The sequence below is a fragment of the Loxodonta africana genome, chromosome 11 (assembly GCF_030014295.1).
Source record: "Loxodonta africana isolate mLoxAfr1 chromosome 11, mLoxAfr1.hap2, whole genome shotgun sequence".
Lineage (NCBI taxonomy): Eukaryota > Metazoa > Chordata > Mammalia > Proboscidea > Elephantidae > Loxodonta > Loxodonta africana.
Window position 1 is genome coordinate 85,863,045 of NC_087352.1, and position 24,885 is coordinate 85,887,929.

Here is a 24,885-nt window from a genome sequence, read left to right on the forward strand (position 1 = left end):
CATACCATCTGATTTTAGAACCTATTATATTGTCACAGTAGTCAAAACAGCCTGGTACTGGTAAAACAACCGAAATATAAAACAACAGAACACAGTTGAGAATCCAGACATAAATTCATCCACATATGAGCAGCTGATATTTGACAAAGGCCCAAAGTCAGTTAAATGGGGAAAAGACAGTCTCTTTAACAAATGGTGCTGGCATACCTGGATATCCATCTGTAAAAAAATGAAACAAGACCCATACCTCACACCATACACAAAAACTAACTCAAAATGGATCAAAGGCCTAAATATAAAATCTAAAACAATAAAGATCATGGAAGAAAAAATAGGGACAACGTTAGGAGCCTTAACACATGGCATAAACAATATATAAAACATTATTAACAATGTACAAACACCAGAAAAGAAACTAGGCAACTGGGAGCTCCTAAAACCAAACACCCTCATCCAAAGACTTCACCAAAAGAGCAAAAAGACAACATACAGACTGGGAAAAATTTTTGGATATGACAAATCCAATCAGTGTCTAATCTCTAAAATCTACAAGATGCTATAAAAACTCAACAACAAAAAGACAAATAACCCACGTAAAACATTGGCAAAGGATACAAATAGGCACTTCACCAAAGAAGACATTTAGGCAGCTAACAGATACATGAGGAAATGCTCACCATCGTTAGCCATTAGAGAAATACAAATCAAAATTAAAATGAGATTCCATCTCACTCCAACAAGGCTGGCATTAATCCAAAAAACAGAAAATAATAAATGTTGGAGAGGTTGTGGAGAGACTGGAACGCTTATACACTGCTGGTGGGAATGTAAAATGGTACAACTACTTTGGTAATCGATTTGGCGCTTCCTTAGAAAGCTAGAAATAGAACTACCACACGATCCAGCAATCCCACTCCTTGAAATATATCCCAGAAAAATAAGAGCCCTCACACGAATAGATACATGCACACCCATGTTCATTGCAGCACTGTTTACAATAGCAAAAAGATGGAAACAACTAAGGTGCCCATCAGCAGATGAATGGATAAACAAATTATAGTATAGTCACACAACGGAATACTACGCAACGATAAAGAACAATGATGAATTTGTGAAACATCTCATTACATAGAGGAATCTGGAAGGCTTTATGCTGAGTGAATTAGTTGCAAAAGGACAAATATTGTAGGAGCCCACTATTATGAAAACAGGAGAAAACATTCTTTGATGGTTATGAGGATGGGGAGGGAGGGAGGGAGAGGTATGTTCACTAGATAATAGACAAGAAATTATTTTAGGTGAAAGGAACCTAAAATACACACAATACAGAGGAAGTCAGCACATCTGGACTAATCCAAAAGCTAAAAAGTTTCCTGAATACTACCAAACACTTGGAGAGACACAGTAGCAGGGGTAGGGGTCTGGGGATCATGGTTTCAGGGGACCTCTAGGTCGACTGGCATAACAAAGTGTATTAAGAAAAGGTTCTGCATACCACTTTGGCGAGTGGTGTCTGGGGTCTTAAAAGCTAGCAAGCAGCCATTTAAGATGCATAAATTGGTTTCAACCTACTTGGAGCAAAGGAGAATGAAGAACACCAAAGACACAAAGAAAATATGAGCCCAAGATACAGAAAGGGCCACATAAACCAGCGACTCCATCAGCCTGAGACCGGAAGAACTAGATGGTGCCTGGCTACCACCAATGACTGCCCTGACAGGGAATACAACAGAGAATCCCTGATGGAGCAGGAGAAAAGTGGGATGTAGACCTCCGATTCTAGTAAAAAGACCAGACTTAATGGTCTGACCGAGACTGGAGGGACCCCAGAGGTCATGGCCCCTGGACTTTCTGTTAGCTCAAAACTAAACCCATTACCGAAGTCAACTCTTCAGACAATGATTAGACTGCACTGTAAGACATAAAATGATACTGGTGAAGAGTGTGCTTCTTAGCTCAAGTAGACACAGAAGACTATGTGGGCAGCTCCTGTCTGGAGGCAAGATGAGAAGGCAGAGGGGGTCAGGAGCTGGTTGAATGGACACGGGAAATATAGGGTGGAGAGAAGGACCATGTTGTCACAGTGTAGGGAGAGCAACTAGGGTCACATAACAATGTGTGTATAAGTTTTTGTATGAGGAACTGACTTGAATTGTAAACTTTCACTTAAAGCACAATAAAAAATTTAAGAAAATGAAAAGACTAGATATAAATATACCAAAAAAAAAAGGAATAGTATAAAAGCTTTTATATATTGATGTCAACTGTCCACAATGTGAGAAGCCCGGCAGAGAGTGAGGGACATAGTTCCTACTCAGAGATTAAAAATCTGGAGCAGCTTTGAGCAAACAGTCTTCTTGGAATCAAGTAGCAGAACCTTCTGGTGATGGCTGTCCTTATTCTAGCACTTCTATGTCTTGTTTTGGGCCAGTCACCTTTCCCTTTCATAACTGATGGCACAGGACTTTTGATCACCTGCTGAAGGATCCCAAGACCTCTGTAACCTGTTGCTTGGAGCATTAAGAGTAGGGTGTTAGAATGCACATGCCGGGGTTCCTATCTCACCTGCAACCGTGCAAGCTTTGTGACTGTAGAAAAACTGCTTATCTAATAAGGATGATAGTGAAATACTACTGGCTGAGCACTTCTTATGTAACAAGCATTGTATTATGGGCTTTATATATGTTCTCTCATTGAATCCCCATAACAACTCTATGATGATATAGATGCTATAATTATCACTCCCATTTTACAGATGAGAACGCTGAGCACAGAGAAGTTAATTAACTTGTCCAAAGTCACACAGCCAGTGAGTGACATACCAGGATTCAAACCCAGGTAGACCCACTCTTTATATTCTGTTGGTAACCTTTATATTCTATTGCATTCTTTGGACTCAATTTCCATCTCTCTTAAATGGGCACAGTAATACCTAATCTCTAAGAATTATCATGAGGATTAAAGTAAGTTAAGAGATATAATACATATAAGGTGTTTAGCACAGTGCAGAGAATGTAGTAGACATTCGATAAATGGTAGCTATTATTATTAACACATAAATATATATAGTATTTATGTAACTTTAATGTAGGTTTTTAACAGCCTGAGGTATAATTTACATACAATAGTATACACTCATTTTAAATGTACAATTCAATGATTTTTAGTAAATTTACAGAGGTGTGCAGCCATTGCCACAATCTATTGCATTTTTACAAAAATAACGCACACCTTCTGCATTTGTTTGCCAGCCACGCCTTACCCTTGCAAGGTATTTTCTTAAGCACGCTATGCAACATATGGAGGAGGGTTGGTATGGTAGCTCCTGTGAGGGTGTCTTGCAGAGGAGAGGGCATGGCCGGCAAACAAATGCAGAAGGTATGTGTTATTTGCATAAAACTACAGTGATTTTAGAACATTTCCATCACCCCAAAAAGAACTCCTGTGCCTGTTTCAGTCACTACCCATTCCCACCCCTAGCCCCAGGCAACCACTAATCTATTTTCTGTCTTTATGGGTTTGCCTATGCTGGATGTCTTATATAAATACTAACTTACTTTCGATAATATGCCATTTGCTCCTATTAGCTCTGATTTCTCCTCTCTTCTTTGTGCTGTTATTGTCATAAAATTATATCCTTATTCATTGTATGCCCATTAACACAGATTTATAATTATTGCTTTATGCAGTTGTTTTTTAAATCAGATAGAAGAGTTAAAAACAAAAGATATATACATATACTGCCATTTATATTTAGCTATGTAGTTACTTTTACTAGTGCTTATCATTCTTTATGTGGATTTAAGTTACTATTTAGTTCCTTTCATTTCAGCCTGAAGGACTTCCTTTAGTATTTTTTGTAGGGAAGCTTTGCTAGCAATGAATCCTCTCAGTTTTGTCTTAATTTCTCCTTCATTTTTGAGAGATAGTTTTGCCAAATATAGAACCCTTGGTTGTCAGTGTGCTGCTTTTGGCACTTTGAATATGTCTTCCCACTGGCTTCTGGCTTCAATGGCTTCTGATGAGATAGAAGCTGTTAATCTTATTGAGGATTGCTTGTATGTGGTGAAGTGCTTCTGTCTTGCTGCATTCAAGATTCTCTATCTTTTAGCATTTTACTATGATATGCTACTACATTCTCAAGTCTTTCCTGAACATGTACACAGCCCTAGGGGTGTGCATACTCCTAGGCATGCACAGCCTTTTACATTCACATGAACATATTGAAGCTTTTCAAAGCTCCTATGACATCTTAGGTTCTGGATGGCACAAATGATTTGTGGCTCGGCTACTAACCTAAACGTTGGCAGTTCAAACCTATACAGCAGCACTGTGAACGAAAGCCCTGGCAATGTATTTCCATAAAGATTATAGCTAAGAAAACCCTACGGAGCAGATCTACTCTGTAACGCATGGGGTCGCCATGAGTTGAAATTGATTTGACAGCAAGTGGCTTGGTTTGGTATGAACTTCTTAGTTTAGCCTATTATTTTCCTCAACTGTTATTCACCACCTCAGGCAGTCATGAAAGTAAATAATTGCCTCTAAATGTTTTTAACAAATGTCCCCAAAGAAAAGGCTTTTTGTACTGGAAGAGCATTGAGTCAAATAAAATAAAGACAGTCTTGCAACTGGAGTTTTCCAGGAAACTTCCAGACAGGTCAGCTAATGCTAATTTACTGGGAATAAGGCTTTGAAAAAGTTCAATCCCTTTCTACCCCTTCCAGTGGCTACGAGGCTGCTGATTTTCACTTTGATTGTGGGATGTTGGTTTCAAGGCTACCTTGGAGCTGAAGAAAGTGAGATGGGAACAGGGCAAGTTAGAACGCCACAAAGGTTCACTCTTCTTATAGAGATAGCCACTTTTCTTTAATAAATGCTCCCAGATTGTTGAAAGCCTTTGGTTAACTGCCAGAGTTGTGAAAAAGTTGATTTTGACAATTCTTGACAGTGTTCTCATTGCTTTTAAGGAGGTTCTTACTCCACCTCTTCTGCTGACATCACCCCTCTTCATGTAAATAAAATCATACACTATTTGGTCTTTTGAGTCTTGCTTCTTTTACTCAGCGTAATGTTTTCCAGGTTCATCCCTGTTATAGTATCAAAATTTTCTTCCTTTTATTATTATTTTATTATCCATTCACCTTAATGTAAAATTTTAAAGCAAGTACATTTTGACTTTGTCAATTATTTTATGCATGAGAATATAGGAAAAATCTAGTAGAGCCAAATAAAAGAAAACCAGACAAGAGAAAAATAGTATAGAAAGAACACAGATTAAAAAATTAAAAAAAAAAAAACCAGACAAGAGAAAAATAGTATAGAAAGAACACAGATTAAAAAATTAAAAAAAAAAAACCAGACAAGAGAAAAATAGTATAGAAAGAACACAGATTAAAATACAGAAAAATGTTTGTTTTGATGATTAGGTTATAGTTTCTTTTAAAAAATATGAGAAGGGTGAGAAAAATTTGTGGAAAAGGGAAAAAGAAGGGATTATAAAATATGCAGAATATGTGGGAAATAGACTTTTTAAAAGGAGATAATACACTAAAGAAAGAAGAAAGGGTATCCCTAGTGGGAAACTGACTGCCAAACTTCTACTGCAGGCCTTTCAGAGGACACAGATAGCACCTCTAGCCCAGGCAGGTAAGTCAGTCAAGGCAGATCTACGCTGGGGACTTGCTTATGGCACAGAAAGGTACAGTAGCATGGCCAACAGCAAGCTCTACAAGGGAGACACACCTTCAACAGTGGATTATAACTCCTAATATGAACCAAGAGCCTGAAATACATCCCTCCAGGTGTGCTAAATGCTAAAGATTAGCTCTTCTCTATCCCAGTTTCTAAACGGATTCAAGGGCTATACTGATGGTTCCCACCAGCTCAGTGTAGGCCCACAGGAAGAGAACATACCAAGCATAACAGCTTCAACTAGGTTCTACTGAGAACTCCCAAAGGGGTAATGAGAAACAGAGGGAAAACATCTTTCCTCTTCAGATAAGGAACTCCAGGCCCAGGATATGGAGCCAGAAACATCCCACTAAATAGACAAAAAGATGTGACATACTAGAAGTTTCCATGACCCCAAAATACTGAGGCCTTTGTTAAACTGAGTCACCCACAGACCATGAAGCTCTGCTCTTAATCATTTTTCCTGTGGGGAATTTGAAAGATTTTATTCGTGTTTACCTTGGGTCCCTGAAAAGTTCCTTGTCTGTTACCTAGCCTATTAATCTACATAATCAATTAAAAACACACAGGTTTTGTTTCCATTCAGAATTGACCCTTTTCTCAGTGGGATATTCTATCACAATAATTATAACTTAAACCACAATCTTTAAAATCAAGTTGATCCTGACTGCTAAACAATTAAAAAAACAAAAATCAGGATTAAGACTTGTGTGGTAGAGGCAAACCAACAAGGAATTCCAAAATTACAAGGTTTGCTCATTCTTTTACTTTATAACCAGCTCCTTTAAGAAGGTTTATGTGCTGTAATCTTAAGAGCTAAGTTTTTAAAGTGGAATAGGACATACAGAAACGTTAAAGTATGTCTGTGAGTTCAGTGTACCAAAAATTATCACCTTGAGTATCAGATAATTTTAATAATACAAACGGAATACTATTTTTAAGGAATAGTTGTAACCAAGTAGGTATGATAAAATGTTTTCTAATTTGATCTTATTGTTGCTAGTTGCTGTCAAGTCAGCTCCAACTCATGGCAACACCATGTACAACATAATGAAACGTTGCTTGGTCCTGTGCCATCTTCATGATTATATGCTGAAGTTCACTGTTGCAGCCACTGTGTACTTTGAGTACCTTTCGACCTAGGGGGCTCATCTACCAGCACTCTATCTTACAGTCTTCTGTTGTGATCCATAGAGTTCTGATTGACTAATTTCCAGAAAAAGAGCACCAGGCCTTTCTTCCTAGTCTGTCTTAGTTGGGAAGCTCTGCTGAAACCTGTCCACCCTGCTGGTATTTGAAATAATAGTGTCATAGCTTTCAACATCATAGCAATATGAAAGCCACCACATTATGACAATCTGACAGATGGGTGACAGACGACTTGATGCTTTCGTTTATTTAGCTATATTACTCATTTCTTTTGATGTAAGGCAATTTTGTGGCTTTTCTATCCATCCATCTAAAGCATTTGTTGGAAGCTCAACAGGTCCTAGGCACTGACAGAGGCCTGAAGATAAAGGGAGCTACATGGTGGCATCTACAATCTCACAGGGTTATTAGGACAAAGACAACTGACACACAGGCGAGACAGTGCTAAGTGCCATAAAGACAGTACAAACAAAGCATCGAAGGACCACACCCTGTATATTTTTATAATTTACATTTTAAATTCAATGGCATAAAATAAGTCAGAAGTCCTGAGTGTTTGCAACAACTAAATTATAGAACAAGAGGGAGCATAAAAGAGACCTACATAAAGGGAAAAACATACCATGTTCATGGAAAGGAAGACTCAACATTGTGAAAATATCAATTTTACCCAAAGCAACCTACAGATATAATGCAATCCGAATCCAAATACCAACAGCATTCTTTAACGAGATAGAAAAACTAATCACCAACTTTACCAAAAGGGAAAGAGGCTCCAGATAAGCAAAGCATTACCGAAGAAAAAGAACAAAGTAGGAGGCCTTATACCACCTAATCTCACATACAGCTATGGTAGTCAAAACAGCCTGGTACTGGTACGACAAAGACACATATATCAACAGAACAGAATCAAGAACCCAGACGTAAATCCATCCACCTATGGTTAGCTGATCTTTGCAAAGGGCCAAAGCCCATTAAATGGAGAAAAGACAGTCTTTTTAACAAATGGTGCTGGCAAAACTGGATTTCCATCTGTAAAAAAATGAAACAGAACCCATACCTCATACCATACTCAAAAAACTAACTCAAAATGGATCAAAGACCTAAACATAAAACCTAAAATGATAAAGATCATGGAGGAAAAAATAGGAACAATGCTAGGGGCCCTAAGATATGGCATAAACACAAAACAAACCATAACTAACGATGCACAAATGCCAAAAGATAAACTAGATAACTGGGAGCACCTAAAAATTAACACTTATGCTCATCAAAAGACTTCACCAAAAGAGTAAAAAGAGATCCTATAGACTGGGAAAAGCTTTTTGGCTACAGCATATCTGTCAAGGGTGTAATCTCTAAAACCTATGGAGTACTTCAACACTTCAACAACAAAAACCAAATAATCTAATTAAAAAATGGGCAAAGGATCTAAACAGACACTTCACCAAAGACATTCAGGAAACTAAGAGACACACAAGGAAATGTTTGCAATCATTAGCAGTTAGAGAAATGCAGATCATAACTACAATGAAATACCATCTCACCCTAACATTACTAGTGCTGATCAAATAATAATAATAACAAATGTTGGAGAGGTTGCGGGGAGATTGGAATGCTAATATACTGCTGGTGGGAATGAAAATGATACGAGCACTAAGGAAAAAGATATGGCGCTTCCTTAAAAAGCTAGAAATAGAAATACCATGCAAGCCAGCGATCCCACTTCTAGGAATATATCCTAGAAAAATAAGAGCCATCACATGAATAGACATATGTACACCCATGTTCACTGCAGCATTATTCACAACAGCAAAAAGATGGAAACAACGTGAATGCCCATCAACAGATGAATGGATAAACAAATTATGTACACAAAATGGAATACTATGCAATGATAAAGAGCATTGATGTATTCGAGAAACATCTCACAACATGGATGCATCTGGGGGCACTATGCTGAGTGCAATAAGTCAATCACAAAAGGACAAATATTGTGTGAGACCACTATTATAAAAGCTCAAGAAAGGGTTTACACACAGAAAACAAAATCTTTGATGGTTATGAGGGGTGGGGTGGGGAGGGGAAATCACTAACTAGATAGAAGACAACTGTTAACTTTTGATGAAAGGAAAGACAACACACAATGTAGAAGAAGTCAGCACAACCTGACCAAGGCAAAGTCGTAGAAGCTTCCTAGACGCATCAAAACACCTTAAGGAACCAAGTTGCTGGAGCTATGGGCTGGGGACCCTTGTCTTGGGAGATTTCTAGGTCAATTGGCATAACATAGTTCATAAAGAAAATGTTCTACATCCTACTTTGGTGAGTAGCATCTGGGGTCTTAAAAGCTTGTGAGCGGCCATCTAAGATACATCTATTGGTCCCATCCTGTCCAGAGCAAAGGAGAATGAAGAAAATCAAACACACAAGAAACTATTAGTCCAAAGGACTAATGGACCACACGAACCTCAGCCTCCACCAGCCTGAGCCCAGAAGAACTAAAATGGTGCCCATCTACCACCATGAGGGCTCTGAGAGGGATCATGATAAAGGCTCCCAGATAGAGCAGGAGAAAAATGTAGAACAAAATTTAAATTCACAAAAAAGGACCAGAGTTACTTGTCTGACAGAGACTGGAGGAAACCCCAAGAACATGGCCCCTGGATATCCTACAAACTCAGAACTGAAACCACTCCTAAAGTCTACCTTTCAGCCAAAGATTAGACAGGTCCATAAAACAAATAATAGCACATGTGAGGAACGTACTTCTTAGTTCAATCATGTATATGAGACCAAAGGGAAACACGTGCCCAAAAGCAAAGATGAGAAGGCAGAAAGGGACAGGAAAACCTGATGAATGGACAGAGGGAACCCAGCGTGGACAGGGGAAGAGTACTGACACACTGAGGGGATTGCAACCAATGTCTCAAAACAACCTGTGTATAAATTAAGAAATTAATATGTGCTGTAAACTTTCACCGAAAGCACAATAAAATTAAAGGAGAAAAAAAAAGGGGGGGAGGAACATAAAGAACCATTTTATCTAAGCATTTCTGTACCTCCACCACCTGGACTCGCCCATAATACAGCCGGTCTGGCCTGGGGTTGTTCGGCTCCTCGTAGATCACTGACATCTGCTGACCCTGTTTAAAGAGGAAGTGAGTACTTTAGCACCTTGGTTGGGATGATTATAATTGATCTAAGAACAAATTTCTATAGACCTGCATTACACGGAAACCTGATTCTAAAAAATGGTTCAGAAATTAACTGGTTAAAAGATTAGTGACATGGAAACAGGATAATAATATCTAATACAGTTTATTTTTACAAACAGGAAACAAGGAAATCTCCCTTGAAAGTGACTGAAAAGGTCGGGGCGGGGGAAACAATAATGCTTTGTAGTGAATACCCGAGGTGCTGTTTCCATCACTGCCTACAGGGTCAAATTTTCTTAGCAAAAAAGTGCTTTGATGGGGGGGTTAGTGAAGAGGGGTGGACAGGGCTGAAGGGTAATATGTAAATTATAAAAATATGCATAGCAGGGAACTACACAGCCAGTAGCTTTAGGGAAGACTTGGGTCTGCACCCTTCGCCCTATGGGAATCCAGCCTTACTCATTTTCAGCTCCCATCCCTACCGCACCATACCCCATCTCCTCACCCTCACCCCGTTCCCATTACAGAGGCTCTTGAGAGACTCCTAACAGGGCTAAATGGGAAGATCAGGGCCTACCAGCAGCACCCCAACTCCAAACACACACAGAAAGCTCCACTGTCTTGTCACAGCACCAAATCCTAAAGGATTCCATTCAATAGGACCCGAGTCTCAGAAAGAAAAAGCATTATCCTGGGTCACAAATTATTTAAAACCTGAATCTAAGAAACATGCCCTATAGGCTCTTAATTACAAGGGTGAGGAACAAAGCAGCAAAGCAAATGTTCCAGAAGCCTAAATTCTTTTCCACGTATGAAGGTAAAATTAAGAAGAAATTTTGGCGATTACGTCTAAGTGAATTCCAACAGTTTGCACAACAAACTTTTCGCAGTAAAAAATAAGTGTACCGTGACCTGAACTACATGATGCTCTGCAAAAAATATGACACAAACAGAGCATGGCCATGGCCTTGTTTTTATCGTGCAGCTATTTTTTCTCAGATTGTGACTGTTAAATCATTGGTGCCTTATTTTTAAGATGTTCTGCAAAGGTTCTTTGGAGTTTTCGAAACAACAATTCAACAGATGTGGATACCAGTAAAAACAAAACATAGCACCACAGCGCCTGAGCACAGACATTCACCAAGAATGTGGGGCCTTTAGCTGTGAGGAGGTGTGTGAGACTTGCTGGTTCCTACTTTACAGTCAGAGACACAAGAAACCTCCTTCAGGAAGCTGTAACTGCGTTGCGTAATCACAGCATATACACCAGAAACGGAATCAAGCTCCAGCTACGGCAATCCAACTTGTGTTCGCGGTGCAGTGCCTGCCTTGTTGGAGGCACAAACTGAGATATAACACCACCCTTGCCCTCACGGAATTTTCTAGGCTGCAGTTCTACATTGTGTACCTGGCACATAGTGTACAGATGTCACTTTTCAAAAAGGCAGAGTGGCTCCCCACTGTCTGTGTCAGGTCAAGTCCCCTATCATTGCATAAAACACTCTCTGTTCTACTCTGACACACATGGGGTCACCATAGGTCAGGTCAACTCAATGATAAATGGTTTCTTACTCTTCCAAGCTTATTTTTGATGACTGGGCACCACTTATACTAGCCAAGTTGGTCTGGCCATCCCTTGAGCACAGCCTCCTGCCCTATGCTGTCCTTTTGCCACTGTTCACCTTATTCCCTGCCCCGACATGGATATTTCTCCTCTCAGGGCCATTCTTAAAGGCCCAGCTCAAAACTAACCTGCTCCATGAAGCCTTCTGAGGGCCTCTCAGGCTGCACAAGCCCCCCATGTGTGCCCCTTCTCCCATGGAGCCTTGTTTGAACTTCTCGAACATCTCCTATTCCGTGGATTGTAGTGATTTGCATATTTCTCTTGTCTCCCCTGACAGATGATACACCTTGTGAGGACAAGACTCAGCTTGCTTCCCCTTTATAGAGCCCAGCAATGTGATCTTGTGCAGTGAAAGGGCTCAAACACATTTGTTAAACTAAATTGAAAGACAAAAACATACAAAAATGTTCACCCTGAGGCAGTAATTTATGAGAAGCAAGGGTGAGACACAGTTAAGTACTCTGGGAGGAGAAAAAAGAGAAATCATGTAGGGTTGAGATTGTCCTGAAAGTAGGATCCTGACAAGATGCTACTTGCTCTAAGCTTCCTTTTTAGTTTCTATAAAATATTAGAAACAAGTTAATCCAAACTTTGTAGAATGCTTATCAAAAGATCCTCATTTCAGATCGGCACCAAGAGTAATCCCCCTTCCTGCCCTTTGGGCTGTGTTCTGATACCCACAGTGAGCTGCACATCTGGCCTCTTTCCCAGAAGAACCATGTCACTGGGTAAGCCAAAGGACTTGACTTGGTAAGTGAGGTAGCCACCATATGAAGAAACCTAAAATTGAAATATAAGCATTAGAAAAGACAATGTCAACATTAACCAGTATGAAAAATACTTAGGTACATAAGGTCTGGAAAGATACACAATCCACCTGCTAACAATGGTTACTTCTAGAAAGTGGGACTGAGGATGGCAGTTTAACTTTCTAATTTATACCATTTTGTATCATTTAAGCCACAGCTATTCTAAAAAATATAGGCCATTGTTTTCTTATTTAATATTGGTTAATATCTATCAGTCAAAAAATGAAAGTCTAAAAATAAATATTAAAAAAAAAAATTCCCCTGAAAACAGATGATGAGCTATTGCTATGTTATTATAAATTCTACTGGGTGTGGAAACCATGTTGACCACCCCATTAGGGATCCAGGCTTTCTCCCAACACTGTGGAAGTGCCATCATTGCGGTGGAGCTGTAGAAGTTGTAGCTTTCTGATGGAAGTTTCATCTCTTGCCCTGATACCTCCCACCCTTAAAGCAAAACTAATCATTTAGAAGGAAGGAGTGACTGAGGGGTGGAAGAAAGGGGACAGGATTCAGAGGCAACATCACCTCAGGGTGGACAAGACAAAATACCTTGACTGGAAAATGCAAATAACTCATAGCAAGAGAGAAGGTGCAGCACTTCTGGGTTCCCAGTGTGTAAAAGTTTTTCCCTAGAATCTATAACCTGACAAAGCTTCACAGAGTTATGATCTTAGAGTTTGGAAGTGTTACAAATAATATCTTGAATCATCTTACTAAGTATTACTATTTTGATGGACTGCTGTGGTTTTAAAAATACGTTCACAAATCCTTCGATATTCCTGCCTTCAAGAGGTGGTGCTTAATTCCCCTCCCCCTGAGTGTGGGCCGTACTTGGTGACTCACTTCTAATGAATAGACTAAGGCAGAGGAGAGAGTATGTCCCTTCCAAAACTAGGTTATAAAAAGATTGCAACTTCTGTTGTAGGTTCTCCCTCTCTCTCCTTCCTTTCTGATCCTCTTCCTCCTCTCCCCTTCTCTCTCATAACTCGCTTTGGGGGAAGCCAGATGCCATGCCATGAAGACACTCAAGCAGCTTATGGTGGGTCCCACATGATGAAGAATTGAGGCCTCCAGCCAACAGACAGCAAGAAAGAGAGGCCTTTTAAAAACCGCATGAGTGGACTTGGAAGCAGACCCTCCAGTCCCAGCTGACCACAGCCTCTGCTCACATCTTGACCAGCAACCTCATGAGAGACCCTGAGTCAGAACTACCCAGCTGAGCCACTCCTGGATTCCCAACCCACAGAAACTATGCAAGATAATAATTTTTGTTGTTTTAAGCTACAAAGTTTTGGGGGTAACCGTATAGAGGTGAAGAAGATATTAATTGAGAGAGGAGTAGGGTTATGTGAGACAGGCAACATTATCCACGGTCAAATGTCAAAACCCATAGTCCTTCAGCCAGAAAACAGAACTAGATACCTCAGATTGACAAGGCCCTGATATGTAATCACTCTAAGTATGAGACTACGGCATCACCTGAGCTGGTCCCTGTGAAATCTATCCCCATCAGAAGTTCTGCTCTCAATGGGGATGGCTGCACAGCATCGCAAACATAACGAATGCTACTGAAATGTACACGTAGGAATAGTTAAGATGGCAAATTCTATGTTAATGTATTTTACCACAATAAAAAACAATTTTTTTTTAATTTACCCTTGCTAAAAAGAACACTTCACCTGATGATGTTCCTACATGAGACCAACATCTCTGTCCTTGTGAAATCAGTGCAGATGGTCAAGCACTGGAATAATCAACTGTAATTAAAGGAAGAGCAGCCAGTAGACACACTCCCAGGAGCGTCTAACTCAGTGCCCGTGCATCTGCCTATAAAAGCTGAACTGGGGTCTGTTCTCCTTCCATGAGCATTGAAGTCACTTCACAGCTTTTGCTTTTCTGACAATATGCCTTTCTTTTGCTTTAAAACAAAGAAGTCTTAGCACTGGAATTTAAAAGTCGACCTACTCCATTTGCAACAGATATTATTTAAATGGCTGTTTCCCTGGAGAAAAAAATTCTTTGTCATTAAGTAAAAAATGAGACAAAGCATTGTACATGGTTTCATTTGCTGCTGGGCTAGTGCATGCAGGCATGTGAGGTTCTAGCTCAGCTCCTCAGGGCTGGAGGCAGCATCTGTCTCTTCTGCACTTTTAATCGGTAAACAGTTGCCACTGAATCAACTCTGACTCATGGCCACCCCATATGTGTCAGAATACAACTGTGCTCCATAGGGTTTTCAATGATTCACTTTTCAGAAGCAGATCACCAGGCCTTTCTTCCAAGGCACCTCTGGATGAACTCGAATCTCCAACCCTTTGGTGAGCAGCTGAGCACTTTACCTGTTTGTACCACCCAGGGACTTTTATTTTATTCACCTGACTTTCTTAATTCTTCCTTCCAAACACCCCATAAATGATAAGCATGCAGTGATGGTGAAGGCCCACAGAGGGCTCAGGAGAACAGGACATTACCTTATCCCCCAGGTAGGAAGGAGGTGCGACCCAGGATGCAGTGAGAACTGTCGCGGGCAGCTCCTGGATGTCTGCAACCACGCTGTTGCTGCCCGGGTTGAATGAGGTGGGGATGTCCACGTGATCTGCCATCTCCAGGCGCCAACCCATCATATCCACAAACTGCAACACAAGAGCAAGGAATGGAAATGTGTGGCTGGGGCCTAGTCAGGTATCAGAGAATGAGGCACACGGCGGCCACTTTGCTCACAAAGGCCTCTTGTATGTGTCTCCTCTTGGGCCTCCCTTCGGACCCCCATGAGAGAGCCTGCACCCCACCACTGCACTCGCCTGACCAGCTCTACCAGGAGTTCTCAGGGAGCACTGACCGCGTGCATGTGTGATTTGTCTTGGTGTCCCAGCACACACCTTGGTTCTTGGTATTTAATAGCCGCTCATAAAGTGTTTGGAGCCCTAGTGGTGCAGTGGTTAGGAGTTTGGCTTAACTAAAAGGTCAGCAGTTCAAATCTACCAGCTGTGCCTTGGGAACTCAATGGGGGCAGTTCTACTCTGTCCTGTAGGGTTGCTATGAGTCAGAATCGACTCCATGGCAATGGGTTTTTCATAAATCTTTGAACAATAAATAAATAAATGTATGAATAATAACTAGAACTGTGGCAACATCTAATGATGAGCTCCTTACAGAGAAAACGTGACAAGGAATACAGTGGCCTGCTATCACTATTTTTTCTCTAAATGAAGCATCACAGTAGTTCCCTGATCCCAAAAGAAACCAGGAGTTAAACATGAGAGAAGAAAAAATGTGAGAATTTGACAAGGTTTAGGTTAGAAGTAATGCTTTCTGATCCCACTTAGCGGGGCTGGAGGGGAGACGTCAGAATCCATTTACTAGCCTTTTTTTTTTTTTTTTTTTCCAATTACCAGCCTGTGCTCTTTTTAAGAGGCAGACAGTAAAATATATAAAATAGTCTCTCTTTGAATTCTTGCTGGACAGAAGACATGACTCATGCAAACAGAGCCAGTATGAGTAAGACTCTTGGGTTAGTAACACTGCTGGTTCATGGCACAATGAAAACAAAAAATGCTTCAGTTTCATGGAGTTAATTAAAAAGTGACCAAAGAAAAGATGTGGCACAATAAGTGAGAAGTAAAAAAAGGAAGAAGATAAGAAGAAATGAGTGGAAAAGGCATCAAACACCGTTCATTTGTTGTTGTTGTTGTTGTTAGGTGCTGTGGAGTCAGTTCTGACTCATAATGACCTTATACGCAACAGAATGAAACACTGCCCGGTCCTGCACCATCCTCACAATCGTTGCTATGTTTGGGTTCATTGTTGTAGCCACTGTGTCATCATGAGTCAGAATTGACTCCATGGCAGTGGGTTTCCATTCATTTACCAAGTATTTATTGAACACCTACTACGTCCCAGGTCCTGTTCTAGCACTGGGAATTCATCAAGGAGCTTACATGCTAGCGGTGGGGTAAGACAGATAATAAACAAGTTTCAGAACTAAATGTATAACACAACAAGGAGTGCTAAGTGCTGTGGGCACAACAAAGCAGAGTAAGGGCATGGAAAGTGACTAGGGTGGACTCCTTCACAGGGAGTGGGGAGGGAAGGTCCCTCTGAGCATGAGACATTTGGGAACAAGCATGGGGACATCTGTGGCAGGAACGCTGCTGGCTGAGGGAACTGCAAGGACAATGCTTACCATTGCAAAATACTAATACACAGAAAGTTCCACAACACTTCATGCTTCATGCCAATTCATTTTTTCCCTCACTCTGCAGTACTTAGGAAAAGCACAAAGCCTTTGATTCTCTGCATACCTTAGTTCTTCGCTTATGTGTACTGGTACAGTGATTATTTACTCCAAAGCAGAAGCAGCTGGTACAACCCTTAGGGTTGTCTGGGTCCAAATAAAATGAACCTTTTCGACACACATTGCATTCGGTACCTTCCACATTTTCCTATTGATGTAAAAATGAAACAAGACATCATTCCTTCTGAAGCTTCCCAGATCGTAATTAGCTATTTGTACAAATTTAATACTAAAGCAAGATTAGAACATAGATGTTAACAAAACATTGACATGCATGTAATTGTTAAGCATTTATACCACATGATTGTTCAACTTTTATATCACACACAGATGGAAGAAAGAACACCCTAAATTTCTTAAGATGTCCCCTGGTATTGTGAAGGCATCTTGAAGGACCAGAAGGATTCACAATATGGAGAAACCAATTTATCCCACTCGCCAGCACCTCAAAACATCTGCTATGACTGGAAGCTCTCCTATTACCTGGCAGAACCTCAAGAGTAGAGATTATTAACCTGGGGTCTATGCTCCAGGGATAGGCTTCAAGGAAACCAATAAGCATCTATAAATTGTAGATAGAAGTCTATACCTGTCTTCAGATCCTCAAAGGGGTCTGTGGCCTCTAAAGGATGAGAGGGGTCTCCCCTTCTAACCATTTCTATCACGTGAGATAATGACTATCAAATACTACACACATTATGAAGATCTCTTATGGGGAAGTCAGTGCCATTGCCCACACATCTGTATATGCTGATTCAGCATGACGAGCATCCTCACTGGTGGTAGCTGATGCCCCTGGCCTTGGTGTCCCTGGCCTTGACAGGGTCTGTCTTACCTTGCAGAGGCACGCTCCAGTCCCCAGGTCACAGACTTCTGGCTCTGTCCCTTCTCGGTTGCAATTGCAGGGAACGCACTCAGGGAAGTGGTAGAACCCAGATGCACACCGGTCACATTGTCGCCCTGCGATCCTGGGCTTGCATCTTCACCCAAATGAAAGGAAGCAAAAGTTCTCATCATCTTTCTAAACACAACTCTAAAGCGTCCCCCTACACTGAGGCAGAGGAGTTACCTCACAAAGCCAGTTAAATAGACACAGAGCTGCCCACAGGTGTTTAGTGTCCAAGGTGACTAGAAACAAGCTCAGAGAGGCTCTCACATACACCAACTGCCATCCAGATGGCCATCACCGATGTGTACTCACCTGTGCCAGGTGTGGGGCTAGGTGCTGGGGTACAATGATGGGCACGCCCCAGCCTGCAGCACGAGGTGGGAATGGGACCACTCCACACAACGGTATAACCAGAGTCCAAGGGGCATCAGCTCACCCAGCCCAGTATAGTCACCAGCGTTCCCCGATTAGGTGATGCCTGAGCTGAGCCTTAAATAACAAGTGTGGGGTCAAGGGGGAGGTGAGGGCAGGTGTTCCAGACAGAACAAGCAGAGAGGAGAAACTGCAGGTGTATGCAGGGAACACAGGTATGGTCCCACTAGTGCAGGTGACGGGCAGGGAATGCTGACCGATGGGCCTGAAGAGGCAGGTGGGTACCAGACCGTGTGGATGGGGGTACTGACACTGTTCTGGCAGCAGTACTCAAGCTTGCCACAGAATACAGACTGACCAGAGTCCTGACCTAGCCCTGACTCAAGTCAGCTGTGTTATCTTGGCAAGTTATTCAACTCCTCAAAGCCTTAGTTTTCTTATCTGTGAGACAGGGAGTGGAGGAAGCCATCCCTGCAAAGCTTTCAGCACCATGCCTGGCTCGTCAGTGGCCAGGTCCCCATTATCAGAGAGATAATGACAATACACTACACACGTTATGAAATGCTTTCCACATTATGGAAAGCTTTCAGAAGGGGAAACAACGCAGTTGGATTTGTGTGAAGACTTGATTCAAGGAGACAAGTCCAGTGGCAGGGTGTTGTGTCCAGAGAGAGGTAAGGAGGCTGACCCAGGATGAAGAAAGTTAAATGGAGAGGAGTGATGGGCTTCAAAACTACTTCAGAAATTGTGACTTTCTGGATGAGGAGACAAGAAAGAGGAGACTAAGGAAGACTCCCTGTTTTCCTTGAGTGGCCACGTGGATGGTGGGGCCCGTGTGAGGCCAAGGTTAAGAGGAGAGCAGGGGCAGGAGACAACAGGGGGAGGCCCTGATGGGGAAGTCCAGCTGGCAAGTGCCTGAGGCTCACAGGAAAGTTCTGGGGAAGCTACGAGTCCTCAGCTCTTAGGTGTAACTGAAGCACCAAAGTGGCTGAGCTGAGTGGGAAGAGCAGTGGCTGGGAATGGAACCCTAAGAAGCCCAATGTGTGAGGTGGTAAAGAGGAAGAGGAGCTGATGTGAGCCTTCAGGCCCCGAGCTCCACAGCTGGAGGCTGGTGGTATCTACACATGGAGCCTCTTTTGTGGGTCTAAATAAAGTATCAGAAGATGTGTTTTTTATTGGCATATAGGGAATACAATCGGATATGAAATATTTTATTAAATTTCCACCAAATTTAAGTTGTCAACTATCTCTTAATATCTTTCAAAATATTTTACCCTAGTGACCATCTTAAAAAAGATAAACATAACTTTATATCACAGTAAGTTTGCCTTTGGTTAATATCTGCTCATAACCAATAAAGGATCTTGCACGTGATTAAAAGCACAAACTCCGGAACCAGATGACCTGGGTTCGAATCCAGCTCCACCACTGTGGTACTCTGGGCAAATTAATCTCTTTGTAATTTAGTTTCCTCATCTGTAAAACTGGAGATAGTAGTCCTTCATAGAATTATTATAAATATTAAACAAGATAATGTATGTAAAAACCTTAGAATACTGCTTGCACACATATAAGTATTTGCTATTCTTAGTCTTGTTATCCCTTTGGCTAAGAGGGCCAGATGGGCATCCCTTTCTTCTGCTCAGCACACCTACAAAGACTAAATCAGCTTTACCTGGGAAGGCCTGCTGAGAAAGACAAACGTCTTCAGGACTTCCCAGTCCCATCCCCCTCATCTTCCTCCCTGCCTGATGGCTGCAGAAATTATTTTAATAAGGAAGAAGGTGGCCTCCAAACCACACCTCCGGCAAAGTAAGCTTAAAGCATAATTGTTCTGCTTGAGGTGAACACTCCAATGCAGTGATGGTCAACTTTGGAAGGGGGTCACAGACCCTTTTGGAGTGCTGAGGTAAAGGATGGGCCATCTTCTTAGAAAAGTGCTCCTCTCTTACACACACTCTCACACTAAAGTACGCACTCACTCACACACACTCATTCACACTTGCACTCAGGCACACAGTCTCACACACATACCCACTCACACAACTCACTCACACATACACTCATTCACACTCACACTCAGGCACACAGTCTCACACACATACCCACTCACACACACTCACACATTCTCACTCATTCACTCTGACAGAACTCTTCATTCACTATCACAGGGTTCCTGGACCCAGGTCAATAACCCCTGCTCTCTTCTTGTAAAGCTCAGACTAGATGCAATCAGAAACAAGCAAAAAAAAAAAAAAAAAGGATTTGTTCCCAGATTCTTTTTTATTTGTAGAGGGAACAGAGAATGTGGGGCATAAGAACTCTGGTGGTCTAGAGATAGAAAGACAAGGGTACAGGCAACCAAATTAAAAAGCAAAGAAAGAGAACTCAGGGCAGAAGAGGAATTTTGGTGGCAAGGGCAGAAGAGCGGTTCCTGAGAGCACCTCAGTGAGGCAGCAGCCTGAGTCCAGACCTTGAAGGTGAGGACAGGCAGATGGGAGCGAACATACATTCTATTCTTTCGCGTCGCTGGAAAACAAAGGAATGTGAGTATTTTGCAGGGAGGGTGGCTGTGGAAGTTGTCTGTTGTGATGAGGAGGAATGAATACAAAATCGTGACTTGTCTGACCATTTGTTTCAGAAAGCATGCGGGAGATGATGTGTAAGGGAGGGGAGGTCAGTGCCACAGGATAAAGCTCCGAGTGGATGGCAATCAGCAAGCACTGAGCGGAGTGAGGAGGCACTGCCCGAGAACGGAGCCCTGAGAAGCCTGTTGGGGATGATAGGCAAGGGTTAACCAAACCACAAAGACTAGCACCTAAGTAACTGAGTAATACAATGTTCAGGCCGTTGAGTGTACACATCCTGTACAAAAACAAGCAACAAAAGGTATTTTTGGTGGTACGATTTTTGGTGGTACGACAGAGAGGGAATAAAAAAGCTTGATTCTGCTCCCCAGGGACCTACCCTCACTAAAGCCCAAAGGTGCCAGTGGATGCTGCCTAGGGGTGCAGGTCAGGTGAAGCCATCTCCAAGGCAATGAGCATGTGGCCAAATGTTACATAATAATGTGCAGATGAGAATCTGGGTGTGTGTGCAGGTGCACTCAGCGTGGCTCACAGAAACCCAGGCCCAGTTGTGCAAGGGCCAACTGTGTCCTTCAGTCATTAAGTGCTGGGGGTCCCTTAACATTACACTCACATCAAACTCCAATTTTAACCCAGAACCCAAAGCCTACCAATTAATTCATTTATTCATTCAATTACAGGGCACCTCCTATATACACATCCCTGTGTATAGAATAGAGGTCCCCGGGTTTTGTGCAAAGGGTTTGCCCCCAGCCACTAACTGAAAGGTGGGCAATTTGAACTCACCCAGTGGCTCCATGGGAGAAAGGCCTGGCAGTTTATTTCCGTAAAAGATTACGGCTAAGAAAATCCTACGGAGCAGTTCTACTTTGTAACACATGAGGTCGCCATGTGTCAAATCGACTCAACAACAACAGGTTTGTCTGTTTTTTTGGTGTAGAGTAAGTCAGTCTTGACTTCGGCACATTTTCATTGAGGACACAGGACGCACAGACGGAGAACGTTCACTAATCATGTAAGAGACGGGGTAACGGAGCATTAAACAAGCTTTATGCAATCAAATAATGAGCACATCTCTGCTGATATGTAGAAGGCTTTCGGTCTTCTGAGTCCCGGTGGCGCAGTGGTTAAGTGCTGAGCTGCAAACCAAAAGGTCTGAGATCTGAACCCACCAGCCACTCTGCGGGAAAAACACGTGGCAGTCCGCTTCTGTAAAGATTCTTGCTGCTTTCGCAAGAGTAGAACTGCCCCATAGGACAGAGTAGAACTGCCCCATAGGGTTTCTGAGGCTGTAATCTTTACGGAAACCAACTGTCACATCTTTCTCCTGCAGGGCAGCTGGTGGATTTGAGTCACCAACCTTTTGGTTAGCAGCTGAGTACTTTAACCTATGAGCCACCAGAGCTCCCCTATCAGACTGTGACCTCTTATTATTAGGCATTTGTGCCTTCCCCACAAGGCACAGCACCCAAATGGAAGTAGGTGTTAAGATATGGTTTGAAGGATAAAACATAAGGGTATCTGACAGAATTCACAAGAAATAGGGATTTTCATTCTGGTTAAAAAAAAAAAAATCAAGAAGATACAATCATAAACACATTTATTAACACTGTATCAAATTATGCAAACTAATACTTCTACATATTAGTGACAAAATTATAGGGAAAATAGATTTTAAAATCTCAGTATAATTACAGATTTAGCACATTTCTCTTAGATTAAGGGAAGAAAGAAAGAAGGAAGGATGGGAGGGAGTGACAGAGGAAGGAAGGAAAATGAAAAAACCAAGAAAATTAAGGTCAGTTAGGAAACCATCATCATCCAAACATAAAGTGGTAACAGGACTTAGCCTGGGTGGTGGCAGCTAGCAGAGGGCAATGGAAAGGAGGTGAGGTAACACATACTTCATCAGAACTTGACATCTGAGTGACTGTGGGGGAAAAGGTTTGATTCTAATACTTAGATTTCAGGTTCTGAGGACTAAGAGAAGACTGTCACCATTAGTTAGAAATGTAAAAAAAAAGTCCTAATGGGAAAATGTCTTGAAAGGCAAGACAATGACATGGGTTTCATACAGAAGACAGGAGTTGTAGAATTTTTGGAGGGGGAAGGGCCCTTGAAGATCATATAATCCAAGAAATCAATTTGGTGCTTCCTTAAAAAGCTAGAAATAGAAGTACCATACAATCCAGTAATCCCCCTCCTTGGAATATATCCTAGAGAAATAAGAGCTGTCACGTGAATAGATACATGCACACCCACGTTCACTGCAGCACCATTTACAATAGCAAAAGCATGGAAACAACCTAGATGCCCACCAACGGATGAATGGATAAACAAATCATGGTATACTCACACAATGGAATATTATGCAACAACAAAGAACAACAATGAATCCCTGAAAAATCTCGTACCATGAAGAATCTGGAAGGCATTATGCTGAGTGAAATTAGTCAAAAAAGGACAAATATTGTATGAGACCACTATTATAAGAACTCAGGAAAAGGTTTAAACACAGAAGAAAATATTTTTTGATGGTTACAAGTGTGGGAAGGTAGGGAGAGGGGTATTCACTAATTAGATAGTAGATAAAAATTATTTTAGGTGAAGGGAAGGACAACACACAATACAGGGAAAGTTAACACAACTGGACAAATCCAAAAGCTAAGAAGTTTCCTGAATACTACCAAACACTTCAAGGGACACAGTAGCAGAGGTGAGAGTCTGGGGACCATGGTTTCAAGGGACATTTAGGTCAACTGCCATAACAAAGTGTATTAAGAAAATATTTCTGCATCCCATTTTGGTGAGTGGCGTATGGGGTATTAAAAGCTAACAGGTGGCCATCTAAGATGTATCAATTGGTTTCAACACACTTGGAGCAAGGAAAATAAAGAACACCAAATACACAAGGAAAATATGAGTCCATGAGAAAGAAAGGGCCACATAAACCAAAGACTCCATCAGCCTGAGACTGCAAGAGCCAGATGGTACCCAGCTACCACCAATCACTACCCTGACAAGGAACACAACAGAGAATCCCTGATGGAGCAGGAGAAAAGTGGAATGTGGACCTCAAATTCTCATTAAAAGACCAGACTTAATGGTCTGACTGAGACTGGAGGGACCCCAGTAGTCATGGCCCCAGACTCTCTGTTAGCCCAAAACTAAAACCATTCTCAAAGCCAACTCTTCAGACAAAGATTAGACTGGACTATAAGACATAAAATGATACTGGTGAAGAGTGTGCTTCTTAGCTAAAGTAGACACATAAGGCTATGTGGGCAGCTCCTGTCTGGACGTGAGATGAGAAGGCAGAGGGTACAGGAGCTGGTTGATTGGACACAGGAAATACAGGGTGGAGAAAGCAGTATGCTGTCACATTGTGGGGAGAGCAACTAGGGTCACATAACAATGTGTGTATAAGTTTTTATATAAGAAACTGACTTGAATTGTAAACTTTCACTTAAAGCATAATAATAATAAAAAAAAAAAAAGATACATGTGAGGGGACAGGAATGCAAAGGGTTTGGGGACTTGTCCAAGCCCATCTAAACAAAGCCATCAAGAGAACTCAGGACAAATCAATTAGCCATCAAGAATGCAGGACTGAAGCTACAGATCTGGGAACCATTCAGGAGAAGGGGTGGATGAAGCCAGGAGAATGGATGGGACCTCAGGGAGACAAAGTATAGAGAGAGGAAGGCAGACAGCCAAGTATTATTAAATAATAATAATGTTTTTGTTAGGTACCTTTGCGTCAATTCCAACTCATATCGACCCTATGTACAACAGAACAAAACACTGCCTGGTCCATTGTTGCAACCACCGTCAACCTGTCTCATTGTGGTGTCTTCCTCTTTTTGCTCACCCTCTACTTTATCAAGCACCATGCCCCTTTCCAGGGACTGATCCCTCCTGATAATACGCCCAAAGCGCACGGGACAAAGTCTTGCCATCCTCACTTCTAAGGAGCATTCTGGCTATACTCATTACATAATATACTTAAAGTACTCGAATAAAAATAATAGCTAATACTTATTGAGTGCTTAATGTGTGTTAGGTACTGATCTAAGTGTCTTTGCAAAAGGTATTTACTCCTCTAAAGAACTTGATTAGGTAGGTGCCACCATTACCCCCACTTTAAAGATGAAGAAATAAGGCATAAAAAAAAATTTTTTTCTTTTTTTTAGAAGATAAATAATGTCTGTGTAAGGTTGCCCAGATAATGAGTGGCAGAGGCAAGACACAAACTCATGCAAACTCACAACACTACATATCCTCTCAGTTTGGGGCAGACAGAGG

The 24,885-nt window shown here is 41.6% G+C and overlaps 2 protein-coding genes across 2 annotated transcripts in view; both read right to left on the reverse strand.

Moving 5' to 3' along the window:
- LAMA3 (laminin subunit alpha 3) overlaps positions 1-15,066 on the reverse strand; it is a 126,511-nt gene extending 111,445 nt beyond the window's left edge. Inside the window, exons 1-3 of the mRNA XM_064294644.1 lie at positions 14,909-15,066; positions 12,307-12,405; positions 9,906-9,989 (exon numbers count right to left, since the gene is read on the reverse strand). Of these exons, the coding sequence (XP_064150714.1) occupies positions 9,906-9,989; positions 12,307-12,405; positions 14,909-15,061 (336 nt within the window). The 5' untranslated portion in view covers positions 15,062-15,066. The remainder of the gene's footprint in view (positions 1-9,905; positions 9,990-12,306; positions 12,406-14,908) is intronic.
- A 1,517-nt stretch (positions 15,067-16,583) lies between these two features.
- The window catches only part of LOC100661521 (laminin subunit alpha-3), a 46,591-nt gene continuing 38,289 nt past the window's right edge, over positions 16,584-24,885 (reverse strand). The window contains exons 14-15 of the mRNA XM_064293220.1: positions 17,567-17,711; positions 16,584-16,879 (exon numbers count right to left, since the gene is read on the reverse strand). Coding sequence (XP_064149290.1) covers positions 16,703-16,879; positions 17,567-17,711 — 322 coding nt within the window. The 3' untranslated portion in view covers positions 16,584-16,702. The remainder of the gene's footprint in view (positions 16,880-17,566; positions 17,712-24,885) is intronic.